Source organism: Cygnus olor, chromosome 6 (genome assembly GCF_009769625.2).
Source record: "Cygnus olor isolate bCygOlo1 chromosome 6, bCygOlo1.pri.v2, whole genome shotgun sequence".
In the NCBI taxonomy this organism is placed as follows: domain Eukaryota; kingdom Metazoa; phylum Chordata; class Aves; order Anseriformes; family Anatidae; genus Cygnus; species Cygnus olor.
Genome location: NC_049174.1, coordinates 4,727,069 through 4,741,318, shown reverse-complemented (window position 1 = coordinate 4,741,318; position 14,250 = coordinate 4,727,069). Strand labels below are relative to the sequence as shown.

Sequence of the window (14,250 nt, the reverse complement as noted above, 5' to 3'; positions counted from 1 at the left end):
ACAATAATGCATTGTTTTATATGTTATTGCTGCCGGTAGAGGCAGGCTGGCGTTTCTTTCTCCAGTACAAGTCAGATAGGTGGCAACCAAAATGAGCCAAAGTTTTGAGTCTCTGATTTTCTGAGGTCTTCTTTCGTGTTCTTATCTCTTCTTTCTTTGTCACAGCATTTTTTCCCATCATTTTTGATGAAATTATAGGATGGTTTTATTGTTTTTTATCATTTTTATAAGTGACGTCTTTTGCTTTGATTAGTGCTCAGCAAGTAGTTCATGAAGCCTCACACTGTAAATACTGGAAGAAGAGTACAGCACTCACCTTTTATTGGAAAGGTTATCTACAAATCATTTCAGCTTTTTTAAAAGGGAAAAGATTCTTGCAGTTTTCAATTCTTATTCAGCAGTAGAGCAATATGGCTTCTCAGTAAATGTCTACACAGTAGTGGATATCCAAGTAATAGCAAATGTTTTTTTTGTTTTATTTTTTTGACTGTTTTAAAGGAGAAAAGTTCATGCTCTTTGGGAAGGAATTTGTAGATTGGTCATATACATGATGTCTCTTTAGATAATAATTACAAAAGAGTGACTCTTTGAAAAACAAAAGACCTTTCCAGAATTGTATTTCTACTGAAAATGTTTCTGAGAATTATTTCTTTTAATACTGATTTTACAGTGACTGGCTTGCAGGCTAAACAGAAATATTGCAGCCCAGTACAATAACTATTTAATTGAAAGATTGACACATACTTAGTGCAACCAAAAATACAGTGTTAAACACCATACTGCTGCTTCCTCAGAGCATGGGGTAAGGGACTGCAAGTGTTCTTGTAAGTTATTTTGAAAAATAATTAATTTGTGTATTTCTTGTTGGCACAGCATTATTGTCTTATCTCAGAGAAGAGTGGAGAGGAACATTCTGTTGAATTGTCCAACATTATTTCACTCAAAGACATCTGCAGTAATCCAAGGTCATAACTGGCAGATGTAGAAATCTGCTCCAAGGTGCTATCTTTCCAGAGTCCGTTGTCAGAATAATGGTGGAGCCATTTTTTTTTATGGTATAATAACTCTCACACACACACACACACCTCCCCCCCACCCCCCACCCCCCCACCCCAGAAAAAAAAAAAAAAAAAGTAGCCTGCAGCTAAGGGAAAGGTTTCCTGGACCTCACTGCCTCAGCTTATTCCAAATACTTTCTTGGGTCCTTATCTTCAGTGTGATTAATTTTTGTCATCACAGCTGCTCCAGGACATCTGGGGAAAACATGTATCAGCATAACTCTGTATCTGGATGATAGCTAATGTAAAGAAGATTGGGATGCAAAATACAGCAGAAAAGCCAAATATTTGTAGAGTTTTGTTTGCTTGGTTATTGCTAGATTTGAGTTTACCATGGACTGCAGGCTGCTACTCTCCAGTATTACTTTTTTCTTGTCCTGAATGTCAGATCACTTACAGAAACAAGAATTTATTACCTGTTCATGTCTTTCTGTGGTTTGAATTATGCACATAGAACATTAGCATTTCATGGTTTTGAATTTGTTTGTTGATTCTCAAGCAGTGAATTTATTTCTTCCCAAGAAGGAATGGGATTGGATAGAATGAGGGAAAGGAAATTATGTGTGCTGTTTGAGGAGATTGTTTTCAAAGGCTTACTGGTTGCTTTGTATTGGAGAAAGAAATGCCTATCTACACTACAGTTATTTTTGAGTGTGTGTCAGGCAAAATATTCTTGTTATATTTAATATATTGTCATGCAAATACTGTAGCATGAAATGAAATATTGCTGGTTTCTCTTGTCTCTATTAAAAAGGAGCACCAAAGCGAAAAGTAGGGTGAATACCGGCAGAGAAGCTTATGGAGATCCCATACAACAGTGGAGCTCTGTAGTGACTAAATCTTAGTATTCATCCAGTTTCCACATGTTCTTCAGGTTCTGTTAAAAAGAGAAATACTGATGATGATATTGAAAGTATTTCGTGGTACATTACTTCTCCCTGACTCTTAGCAATGCAATCTCTCATATAACACACAACCTCTAAATGCAGAAAAGCAGTTGTACTATGCACTTTTACAGCCATTTCACTGAAACGGTTGTCAAATTGAGAGAGTTCCCAAACTATTTCACAGAAACTCAGACAGGAAATACTTACCTATTTTTAATTTGATTACATACAGTTTTAATATGTTTAAAAGAAACTGTTTTCATCTTTTTTTTTAATCTGTTTTTAAAAATCTGTTTTAATAAATTACTCCGTGGATAACATTAAAGTTGGCCTTGAATAACAATATGAATAAAATAATCCTTCATGTGAAGGCATGTTCCACTTAAGGAGCTAAAGCTTCTGCCGTTCTCCTGCTAATTAGCTTAGTACTGTCATTAATAAAAGCACAATAATTAGGCATGAATAAGAAAATGTGCAGAATAATGTACAAAATAAGTGCGTTCAAAAATAGTGATGAGGCCTTTCAGTCCTAAGAAATGAAAGAGTTGTTTCTTTCATAAATACATTCTTCGAATATTTGTGAAGGCTCAGTGTTGAAACTGGCTGCTTTTAGCTGTCTGAACACACACAGAACTGTCAGTTCCTTTTTCGGGTAAAAATAACCTATGAAAAAGAGAGGAGGGAAAAAAAAAAGTGGACCTACATACTGAACAAATAGATTTATGAGAGACATAAAGCATCATCACTTTCTCCTCAGTAGAGGTTAGTTTGAAAGTTAAAGCTGCTCCACATCTGGAGGTCACCAAGTAGGAGCGTAAGAACATGTAAGGACACTGGTTACACTGGAGCAGACCCATTTTGGATGTGAGAGAGGCAAGGGGTGAGGTAGATCCTAATTTTTACATTATACTATCCCGGTTGAAGTCTCTTTTGCATAAAGGTGGTCTGCCTCTGCCAGGAAAGATGGAAAGACTAGATTTTTGGGGGGCTCAAGTGGGCTTTTGGAATAAGGTTCTCAGATCTGGGCCATCTTCTGTTCTCATGTGACAATTTGTAGCTGCTAGAGGTGATTTTAAATGTGTAATTAACCAAGTTCTTGCTTGTTTCTGTACTTTATTATGGGAATAATGGTAGCTGCTAATTATTTAAAATATATGCATATATTTTAAATATGCAGCATGGTAACATCAAATGATTTAGGTCAAAACCCATGGACACTTGTGTGTACAATAAAATGTTGAAGAGCCTAGACAAGTAGAGGTCTAAAATTTGGACTCCGTGGATGCCAAAATAATTACTTATATTTACCCTATACGAGCCTATGTACAGCCTTTTCAGCATTGACAACATGAATGGTTATGCTGACATGGATTTTTTGTCAGGTTCTCAATTGTCAGCTTCCATATCTTGTATGTTAAGGGTAAAATTTTGGGCTAAACCAGAAAATCAGCTATTAATTTCCAAGATATTAATAGACCTATTCAGGCTTTTAAGGTAACACTTTTAAGTTAGGTAGTATGATTACCAAGTTTCTTGCTGGTCAAAAATGAAAGTCAGAATAGAAGATAATGGTTTTAATATTTTCTCCAGCAATGATAAAACTGCGTTAACTTTGAGTGTTGCCACCAACGTGGTTGGATTGTGTTAGAAAAATGAGCTTCATACTAGTTTTGGCCAAGGCAATGTGAGATAGAACATGTGTATATAGATGGCACTGTTACTTGTAGAGAAAAATATTCTTATTATTGAGAAAAAAAATATATCTATATATATTTAGACTGTCGGATGTGAAGAAGTAGTAGCATTACACTGTTCCAGTAAGAAAAAAAAAGGAAAGCTATTAGAAGTGTTTCTTATTCAGATTAAAAAAAAAAAAAAAAGGCACTAGAAAGTATCCTGCTTTTAAAAAGTTTGAAACTGTATGTTGTGACAGAGAGAAATTTGTAATCATTGTATTTATGGATACAGGTTTAGTGGAATTTTAGGGTAAGTGAGCTTTCATGGTCTTCTACTTTCTCTTTCACTCTTTTTTATTTTTTTTCTACCTGTTCTTCCTTGCTTGGGTTTTATGGCCCTGGTAATTAGTTGTTACTACCAGTTGTGCACTGAGGTACTCTATCAAGTGACCTTCAATGAGTAACGGTAGTCATCTGTCTTTACAAAAGGCCTTAACCTGATGGTGAGGAGTGGCAGACAGGAGATAGGAAGGCTACTTTATTTGTGAAAATATGCTTCTGACATAATGTTAAGATGAAATTTGACAATTGACATGCAGTTGTTCCCTCTTCATTTATGAAACCCCTATATAGCCTGATTCCAGAAGGCACTTCAGTAGGAGCTCCCTTATTCAAATTGGAATTTCTTCTCATCGGGTCCCCAAAATTTCTCTAGAAGGCACAAGCATTTAATGAAAACTACATGGAGGCTCAAACAGAAGTTGATGGTGTTCTTGGAAAAATATTTGAGTATAAAGGTTTGGAAAACTAATCAACACAGGACTTTCAAATATGGATGTTAAAAATTGCAGTTAATCAATTGCATATCTGGACGTGCTATTATTCAGCTTTTAAGGAGAAGTAAGCTGACTTTTTCAAGGAGCTATTGTCATAGATCATACCTTTTCTCTCAGTGACTCATTTTTTTGTTGTTCCAGAGAGAGACCTTTTTGGAGCAGAACCTTTTGACCCTTTTAGCTGCGGAGCAGGAGATTTCCCTCCAGACATTCAGTCCAAACTAGATGAGATGCAGGTAATTATTGAGTTGTTAATTATGTATTTTTCTATGGCCATATGAATATTATTGAAATACATCTTTAGAATATTTTTAAAATGTTTTCTAAGCTGCACACACACAAGTACCTGGGGAAAAAAAATCTGATGGTTTCTTTTTGTACTCATGGACTTTGAGTTGGAATTTGAATTTGCCTGAAATTCCTCTCAAATGTTAGCCTGTGGTATTAAAACAGACACCTGCACCTATTTAAGGCTTCTCAGCAGTGTAAGCAAAATGGATACTGCTATTTCTGCCTGGGAAGGGACTGAGTGAAGTTTAAGAAAGAGCTGAGGCAAGAGCCCTACAGATGCACTGACCATTTTATTCTTCAGCAGTTTTCTGCTGTCTTTAAAAGTATCCATATTTGACTATGGCATTCTGGGACTTAACTATTAAGAGTTGATTCAAGAATTCTGAACTGATGTGTTTTTTCATCAGAAAATGTTTGTTGTCTCTGAAATAGTCTATGGTATCTGTTCAGATATTGACCCAATTTTGAAGCAGTGATAGGAGAAAACTTTCAAGTTGTGGACTAAGTCAGTCTTCTCAATCAGACTTTCCAAACTGCTAGTTCCTTGCAAACTTGCTTATCTGTTTTTTCAGCAGCCTGCCAGCAAAACAGAAGGCTGAAAATACTGGGAACTTGAATTTCTAGATTCCTGGCTCCTCAGCAGGAAGTGTTCCCAGACCCCTTGTATATTGACAGCCTGCAAAGTACAAGAACTAGCTCTCAGGCTCTCGAAGTTCCTCATTTTTAAATGTCTTTAATACAATTTAAGTACAGTTTAATTTTCCAAACTAAAATTTTGGAATTCCTGTTCATGGGCAAATTTAATTGTTCATGTCAGTTTTAGGGTGGCACCACTGGCAAAATCCATTCACTGTGAGATATAAAATGGAGATTCTTGCTCATCTGCACTTTGGCCTGCTATCATTTCAGATAGTACCAAAAAGTCAAAGCTGTCTTCTTTGCACTTCTGTTAAAATTACTTATGTTTTGTGAATGCCATGATGTGGCAAAAAAAAAATCCTGTGGTTATAGGTAAGTTCACATGGTAGGAGTTCTTATTACAGATGATGTTCTGACAAAACTGTAAATTGTTAGGCCATGACTTCTAAGTGTCATCACTTTATAAAATATCAGTAAATGGGTCAGTAGAAATCTTTATCAAAGATTTTTGAAGCCATAAAATGGAAAACTTCTTTCAGCTTTTACTCTGACCTAAGAAAAAAAAATAAATAAATCTTAATGCATTGCTATGTCCTGTTGCAAAGAATATTGCATTAGTTTGCCCTGTACATAAATGTTTATTTTTTCTCACTTTTCTGTGTGATTTGTAAACTAGTCTCACAGAGAGTCTAGCATACCCTGACACCTTTACTGAAAATGAATTATTAGGTCTGTGTTGGCATAAAACTTGTTCACATGTAATCCAGTTGAGATCAAGGGCAAAGCTGACAGGATGAGGGGGGGTGTGGGCAGAAGTCAATTCTGAGATTGGCCAAAGCAAAAGCTATGTCCAGTTACTTTGCTATGACAACCTTCAATCACTTTGTAAGTCACCGTTAGATTTAGTTGCCATGCAGAAGTTCTTTCTATAGATTATATTAATATGAATCAATGGTGAAAAATACTGATGGAAATGTGTTTTTTCCTAATATCTCTTTTATCTTCTTATGCTTTCCTGGGTGCCTAGCGTCAGCGATGGTTGGTATAACATATTTTAATAATGGTATTTAAATCATTTACGGATGAAATGTGCACTTATTCATGTATGGGGTTTTTATTTTTATGAATATAAGTGTGTGTGTGTATGTATATATATAAAAGCTTTTAAGATTTGTATTTTATATGTGCAATCTTGTAAGTCAGGAACATTTTCATTTTTAGAAGCCTACAGTTTTTAGATAGAGACAGCTGATTTTAGTTTTCTTTAGTTGACAATACTAAGTCTTCATTTTCTTTGCTGTTTGTTTTCCATGTGTTCTAGAGAAATGTCCAGCTCTTTTCTTTGGATTGTCATTGATGAAATGGTCTACCCAAACGTGATATATAGATGGTTTTTTTTTTTTACTAGTACAGTCAGTGATGTAAAAGTCCTTATAATTGGAAATACTTACTTTAAAACTTGCAATGAGCAGAAGATAGCTGTGCTAGAGGTCAGCGGTTGTTAGACACAGCCTATAAGGAGGAAGAGAAAAATGGCTGCTACAAAAGGCAAAACCACAAAGTATGTAATGTGCTCTGAGAAATCTAAAATTAGGGAACATGAAGGAAAAATATAAGCTGCTTTCCTTCTCTGAAGTGCCATGTTAAGGGAGATGTTGTCTTCACATTTTCGAAGTACAGCCTCAGCTTCAGTAAATATGTTATTTCAATAAATGTACAAATGTTAGTTTTTTAATAAAATATCTAATAGTTCTAACTATAAACTTATTCTGAGAGGGTATTGTTAAATATAGCTTAACCTGCAGTCAGAGTGGCAAGTCAGCCAGCCAGTGGTTGGAGTAGCTCAGTCCAGTCTGTTGTCCCATTCCTCATATTGAGCTATGTCAATTGTCATGCCCCAGTCTGAAGAAAAGCTGTTTCATAGTACATGTGTGCTGGAAGGTGCCATGTAAGCAAAATGGGAGAAGAAAGCACAGCAAAGCAGAAGAGGCATTGGGGAATAAACTTTTCAGTAGTGGGTGCTTTTGCTTTGTATCCACTATTCTGAACTTAATGAGATCAGATCAAATTCCTCGACTTCTGGGGGAACAGCTTGCATTTAAACTTTAGGGAGGATCCAAATTTCATAGTTAGGCTCTTTCTATTCCATTTCTCAGTCCAACTTCTGCTGATCTTCTTGGAGAGCTCTATACTCCAACATGTGCTGAGATGTGAGTTTTACAGCTCAGACCTCTCCCTGATGACTCTCCAACCTCCTGTTTCCCCACCCTTGTGCTGAAACATATTTTCATCCTATTTTGACTGCATCCAGGCATTAATAAAATAAATCTATTTTCCCAGAAATCTTGCAGTGAAGGGAAGTTTCCCTGGATCTTGAATCATACTAGCAACAGCTGCTATGATTTATTAAAATCTCAAGGTAGTTAATATCCTAAAGCTTCCAGGAGCTGCAGGCCATTCTCCCTGCATGGCCCAAAGCAGTCAGGAGGCTTGTCTTATTTCCATCGGAAGTAAGTTATGCTCAGCCCTCTAAATTATCTTCTCAGAGACATGTAGATTTATCATTCATTGGGTTTGGGCTGAATTAAACTCATTGAGTAAAGGCAGGTGGTGAAGGGATAAACAAGCTAACCTCAGGAAGAGCCATAAGGGTTGACTTTGACATATTTACCTTGTGATAAAATGGATGTACTTGTCCTTTTTTACTGCTTGTTTTTTTTAACCAGAATAGTTCACATCTTTATATCATGAAGAATCAAAAAATAAGTGGGAGTTTTGGAAGAGGGGTTGTTTTCAGGTTACATTTTCTACTGAAAACAAGCTTTGCTTCTCTAAGAGACCCATCATATCTGTTAGCAAAATATTGTCATTTTTCTGGGTAACTAAGATATTCAGTACTTATGTTAAGTCATCTTGGAAGTTAAAAAATTACTTGACACTGTTATTATGGAGATATGAGCACAGAAGCAAGGCACGATACACTTTATAGTCCTTCCTCTTCCCATTCCTCTCCAGTATCTGGGGATGGTCTTTTTTTGTGTTCCCTAAAAATCAGCTGATTTGAACTGTTCTCTGAGTAAATGAGAAGTTACTGTTTCCCGAGTCTTTAAAGTACAGGAAGCCATGGTGCACATGTTTTTTAATGAACAGGCAGTGTGTTATGCTAAGAACATATATTTTTAGAAGCTGAAATGTTTATATTAAATATTTTTAAATTCTGAGTATTAAAATTAATGCTATCTATTTTATATATACAGTACGTAATGTGTACCAAGTGTTGACGATATATCATTTTAAAGAAAAAGTATTCTGCCTAATACATTAATCCAGTTTATTAGAAAAGGATACAAATGAAACAATTTGTAACTCAATTTTTGACTACTCAGTGATTCCAACTGACATCATTATTATTACAGCTGTGAATGCTGGGTTTTGGAGCGGAGAGTAGAAGGTAGGCACATACTGTATGATGGGTATTATAATAATCATACAGTAACAACAAGTAGGAACCATAAGAATTGAGAGAAGTGTGTGTATATGAATTGTATTCCTGAAAGTGGATGTAAAGCTGTAAGTGTTCTGCATCACCATGAAAACTACAGCACAGGATGCTGATATTCTTGCCTGCATAAATCACGGCTCAGCTGTGTCTTGATATAAAGTAGAATCTTTTCTTAAAAGCTTGTCTTTCCACAGCTTGGTTGCTGACAGCTGATGGGGTACAATTTTTAAATTATCATATATTTGCCAAAGTGGAATCTGCAAAAATACAGAATTATTGAAGAATTTGGAGTTAGCTTGAAAAACTTGTGGGGCTGGGAATGGAGATGGATGTGGGAGGTATCAAGTCTGTGCTTTCCTGATCTTCAGGAATTTGATTGCAATCACTTTGCCAAAGAGTCTGTTGGAATAGTACATTATGATTTTTTCCCTTTTTGAGTGCCACATTTAATTTAATGGGAATTTTGGTTGAGGCAGTCGAGCTTCCTTTGAGTGTCCTGGTTTATAATCCTACACACTTCTTTTCCTCTACCTTAAATACTCTTAAAAAATAAGTCTATATTTGACATTCTTTTGAGGTCTGAAAAATGCCCTGGTGGCTATCCTGATGTCCTGTCTGTGGCTGTTTTTTTGTTTGTTTGTTTTCGTTGACTCTGTGGTTGCCCTGAAAGTTAGATCCTACTAGTAACTGTAGAATCTGACCCTGTGATGCCAGTGAGTTTTTGTGTGATGTAATAGGTGAACATCAGAAAAAATCCTCCATGATCAACATAGCAGCAGTAAGATAAGCACACTTACAGATCTGATTTGCTCTTAGCTGTCCAGAAAAACAGCACTGGACATGCAGCTGTATGAGACACCAACAAACAGTGCTCAGAGGAAAGATAAGAGCATTCAGGAGGACATGAAAAGTATGCGTGTTCAGTCATAGGGCTGGCACAGCTTTGAAAGTGCTCTCCAGAGGGCTATGTAAGAACTTGCATGTCCTTGTTAAACCAGTGTATTAAGCATCTCCAGGTTGAAGCACTGACTTTCCCTTTTACAACCTCAAAACTGGAAGCATTCTTTAAATATTTAGACAGATTATGATAATATTTAGACAGATTAAGATAATTATATATTTTTTTTATAATTTTATAATTTTAAAATTTTAGACAGACTAAGATAATATTTAGACAGCGTTTAAGATGCGCAGAAACTGAGGGTTTTATGATTCAGCAGGCTAAAATGTAGGGCTAATCCTAGGATTTGTGCCCTTGTGTAAGCAGTCCTCCTCTGTTACATCAACAAAACTGCATCCTTTGGGTAAATGAGCAATGTCCATTTATAACAGGTTGTGTTTGACTTGGAGCTTCACGCAGTTTGCTCAAAATATCTTCTGCATTGAACACTTTTCCTGATAGCTTGTTAAAAAGCACAGAGGGGGGAAAAAAAGTCAAATATAGCAGTGCATTTTGGCAGCACTATGTCACTCAGGTAAGGCAAGTAAGCACAGTTGGAAAAGGTTTACAATCCAGTAATGCTTTGTCTCACCATCTTATAATATGAATATTAGGAAAATGTAGATTTTGTTTGGAAGATCTGAGATCATTTAGTAACCATTTCCAGGAATTTTATTCTATTTCTCAGCATTGCTCTTCTGATGGTAGTAGCTGGTGGAGTTATTAAATATTCATACACTTTTAAAAATCTAGCATGTGGTTTACATTTGTTTGAAATGAAGCTGATGTAATTTGTGATTTATCTTTTAAAGCCAAAAGGTATCCTCTTGAGGTACTCCTATGCATTATGAGAAAAGACTTGAGTTTATGCCCAGTCCTAGTACGGGCTGCCTTACTAGAAGATCTATTTTGTTTACAACATGCTTGCTTCATAAAAGCACATAGTATTGATTTCATAGCACATGATCAACGTTGTCCAAGTGAACTGTAGGCTCAGACTGTACTGAGCTGAACATTGGAACAGGTGCCACTGGAGTCGATGTTCTCATGGCCTTTCTATTCAGAGCCCTTGTTTCCAGTTGCTTGCAGCTTTACAATATTTTCACCTAAAAGACCAAAATTTTCTGGTTTTAAAGGTGACTTTTCTTTTGGAGGTCAAGACGTAAATAATCAGCTTATTTCAAAGAAAAAAGAGAAATGAAAACAAGAGTGTTTTCCCCCTATTAAAAGTGATGTTGTTATTTTAGAATTGGTGCAAGCTAAGTACATTTTGTAAACCTAATACAGGTACTTGAGAAGTAAGTTATTTTCAATAGAACGGGTGGTAATGTCTACCTTGTCTTAGTGCTTCTGCTAATAAAATAGAAGAGACATTTTTATCTGAACTTTTTAAGAATTCCTTTGCTCTTTCTAAAGAGCATCATATTTTATTTCATTGAGTGTTACACGCCTTTGAAATTCACCTTTTGTTCTTTGCAATAAAGCAGATATGATTTTATTTGCCTTTTAGCAAGGCTCAGATGACCATAGGCTGTAAAGCATACACCTGTCAGTGTAACCACACAGTGAATGATTCAGAACAAGCCTCTGAGATTTTGTTGTGTACCACTATGCTTTCCGTTGAAGTACTTCTAAGATAAGGGATTACTGATTGTAAGAGAAATGTGGAATTAATAACAATGTCCATGACTTAGATCTCCTTCAAATATAAATATAATAAACTTTTTGCTTATATAGCAATCTGATCTTTCCTGCTTATAAATCATGTTGAATTTTACTCAAGAACAACATGGTTCAACTTATGTAAACTAATATTCAATATTTTTATTCTAATAATACTTTCTTCATTTCATATACAAATGTTATTTCTTTTGTTATACCACAGATAAATCCTATACATTAATGACTAAGAGAAACTTAGAAAAACTGGCTGACCAAATAATGTAAATGTCTGTGAGTTATCCTGTGAAGTATCCTTTCAAAAAATCATAGAAATGCTAATGCTCAGAATTTGACCTAAAGATAAGCTTGAATGTACATGTTTGTAGAAAGAGGTGATATTCCTCCTGAAATTGCTTTCCTTTTTATTAACTATGTCTTGTTTCATTGCAGGAGGGGTTCAAAATGGGATTAACTCTTGAAGGCACAGTATTTTGTCTTGACCCACTAGACAGCAGATGCTGATGCCAAGAAAATAAATGTGAAATTCCTACGCAGTGTTTATATTTTGAACACATTCACGAATATTATCCATGTGCCAAAAATTGCTTTTTTCAACATGTAAACTCATACGAGGTTTGCTTCTGTAAAAATCCAACTTAGTTCCAGTCTTTCCCTGTACAAATGTAAAAAGTTGTATTTGTTTATGAAATATGAATTAAATTACACTGTTGTGTTTCTTTCTCTCAAACATTTGCCCAAGTTTACTATGCTTTATGACTATTAGCCTGGAGAAGTTCTTCAGAAAGCTCACACATACCTCTCTTTGCAAACATGCAAGCATGATTTTTACATAATGCTTTACTTGGCGGTATTTCGAAATGAAATTTTTAAGCCATTATTTAAAGTTCAATCAGTCAAATGATTAATTGCAACTGCAGTTAAGAAAGCAGAAAATACCTACCATTAATATATGCTTAAAAGAAATCTAAATGCTATGTAATTAATTTCTATTACCTTGTACAGTTATTACACTGTATATCTGTTGTTACTAGTTTGTAAAATCCATAAGATTTTTAAGTCCTTAAATCATGTTTTAGAAGCTAACAAATTGTTAGTCTGCTAATTAGTGTTTAATGAGCATAGAAGAGCTGCTAAATTGCAGAAATGACAAAGTCACTGCCCTTTGTCTTGATATTTTATAGCTAAACTGTAAGGTGTATAATTTGGAATTCATTACATGCTAACAATAATTTGAAAATGAGATTATGATCTTGCATTTACTTAGAAATTTCTGTAATTTTGTGCACAAGCAGGCACTCTGTTTACTGGGATCAATTCTGTAAGTTGGTTTCAACATGTGAGCATTCACTGTCAGGCTCTGTTGGATATTATTTTCACGGACTGCATCGATATTGTGTCTTAATATAATTTTGAAGCTTGCTGCAAGAATTGAATATGTTAATAAGTCCTTCATACTTGCTAGTTGTTCATGTTACACAAACAACTGCAAACCAAAATTTTCAACTGCTAGTGAGTTCAACACTGACCTGTCTATGCATACTCTTCACTAATCTTGAACATAAGCAATAAAATAATATGCTAAACTTATATCATCATCAGTGTTTTGATGCCCGAACACCACCTTAGTTCAATTTAATCCTTTTAAAAATTCTCTTATTTTCCCCTTATAAAACATAAAGATGTGGAAAAAAATAGAGCTTTTTGTGTATTTTTTCCTTTTTTTAAAGAGAAGTTTTTTTGTGATAGTGTTATGGTTTTGTCCTTAAGAGTTACAGTTTACACAAAAAATGTATTTTGCAAATTCACCATCACATATATATCTTCATGCCCTGTTCAATGAAGTACTTCTGCAAAGGCCTTTGAAAGTCTGCTGAAGTGAATTCTTCCTGAATGGATTATTCCTCTTCTGAATTTGACATGTGCTCAGGTACCTTGCTGAACAGGGGCCTTAATGCTCTACATTACAATAGTCTTCCTCTCTGTTAGTCTCTTTTGAACGTTCATATAGAGTATTATATATAAATATATATAAAATCACTAACAAATAGAATAGTATATGTTTCATAAAGAAAGGTCTTTATAATTTTGTTTGTCATATAGTATTTTGGAATTTGTATAATGAGGATGTTTAGTAGCCATAGCAATGGCCTTTTTTTAACAAATAGAATTTGTATTTTTATTGTACTTTAAAAAGCTTTACATAATAAGCATATATTTAGTGGTCATTTATTATCAATGGTAACATTAATATTTGCACATTTTAAGAAATGTTTTTCTTTACCAATTTTTATGATAGTTGACTGCAAATGGCATGGTTAATTATTGCATAACTGGTCAATCCATACAAAAACACTTAAATCAACAAAACAGTGCATTTTTAATGAAAAGGTTCTGTGATCCAATTGGAAACTGTATTTCTATGTAATCTCAAATGTCTGTTTAATTTTGCCTAAAATAAATGTTTTTAAATAAATTGCATCCTAGAACACAATGTTCATTCAGTTAAATGCTCAATGGATGGAGGGAGGGGAGGTGTGTAAATGTCGGGTAAGACCTGCCATGAAGAACAGTTCAGTCGCCTTGGTAAGAACTGATGAAGAACTTGTAAGATCTGATAAGAGTTAAATCTACTGGTAAGAATCTGATGTCAGATGGTGTAAAATTGCAGACACGTTTTCTGGCCTTTGATTTTGAGTTTGGCCTGATCCGTAATCAGGAGAGAAAATCTGTTTTATATG

General features: G+C 35.0%; 1 protein-coding gene across 11 annotated transcripts in view; it reads left to right on the top strand.

Annotated features, from left to right (window-relative positions):
- Positions 1-13,985, top strand: part of GULP1 (GULP PTB domain containing engulfment adaptor 1) — a 150,545-nt gene extending 136,560 nt beyond the window's left edge. For all 11 annotated transcript variants that reach the window (XM_040560871.1, XM_040560877.1, XM_040560878.1 and 8 more), the window contains 2 exons: positions 4,599-4,693; positions 11,942-13,985. In XM_040560871.1, coding sequence (XP_040416805.1) covers positions 4,599-4,693; positions 11,942-12,013 — 167 coding nt within the window. In that variant the 3' untranslated portion in view covers positions 12,014-13,985. The remainder of the gene's footprint in view (positions 1-4,598; positions 4,694-11,941) is intronic.
- The last annotated feature ends 265 nt before the right edge of the window (positions 13,986-14,250 follow it).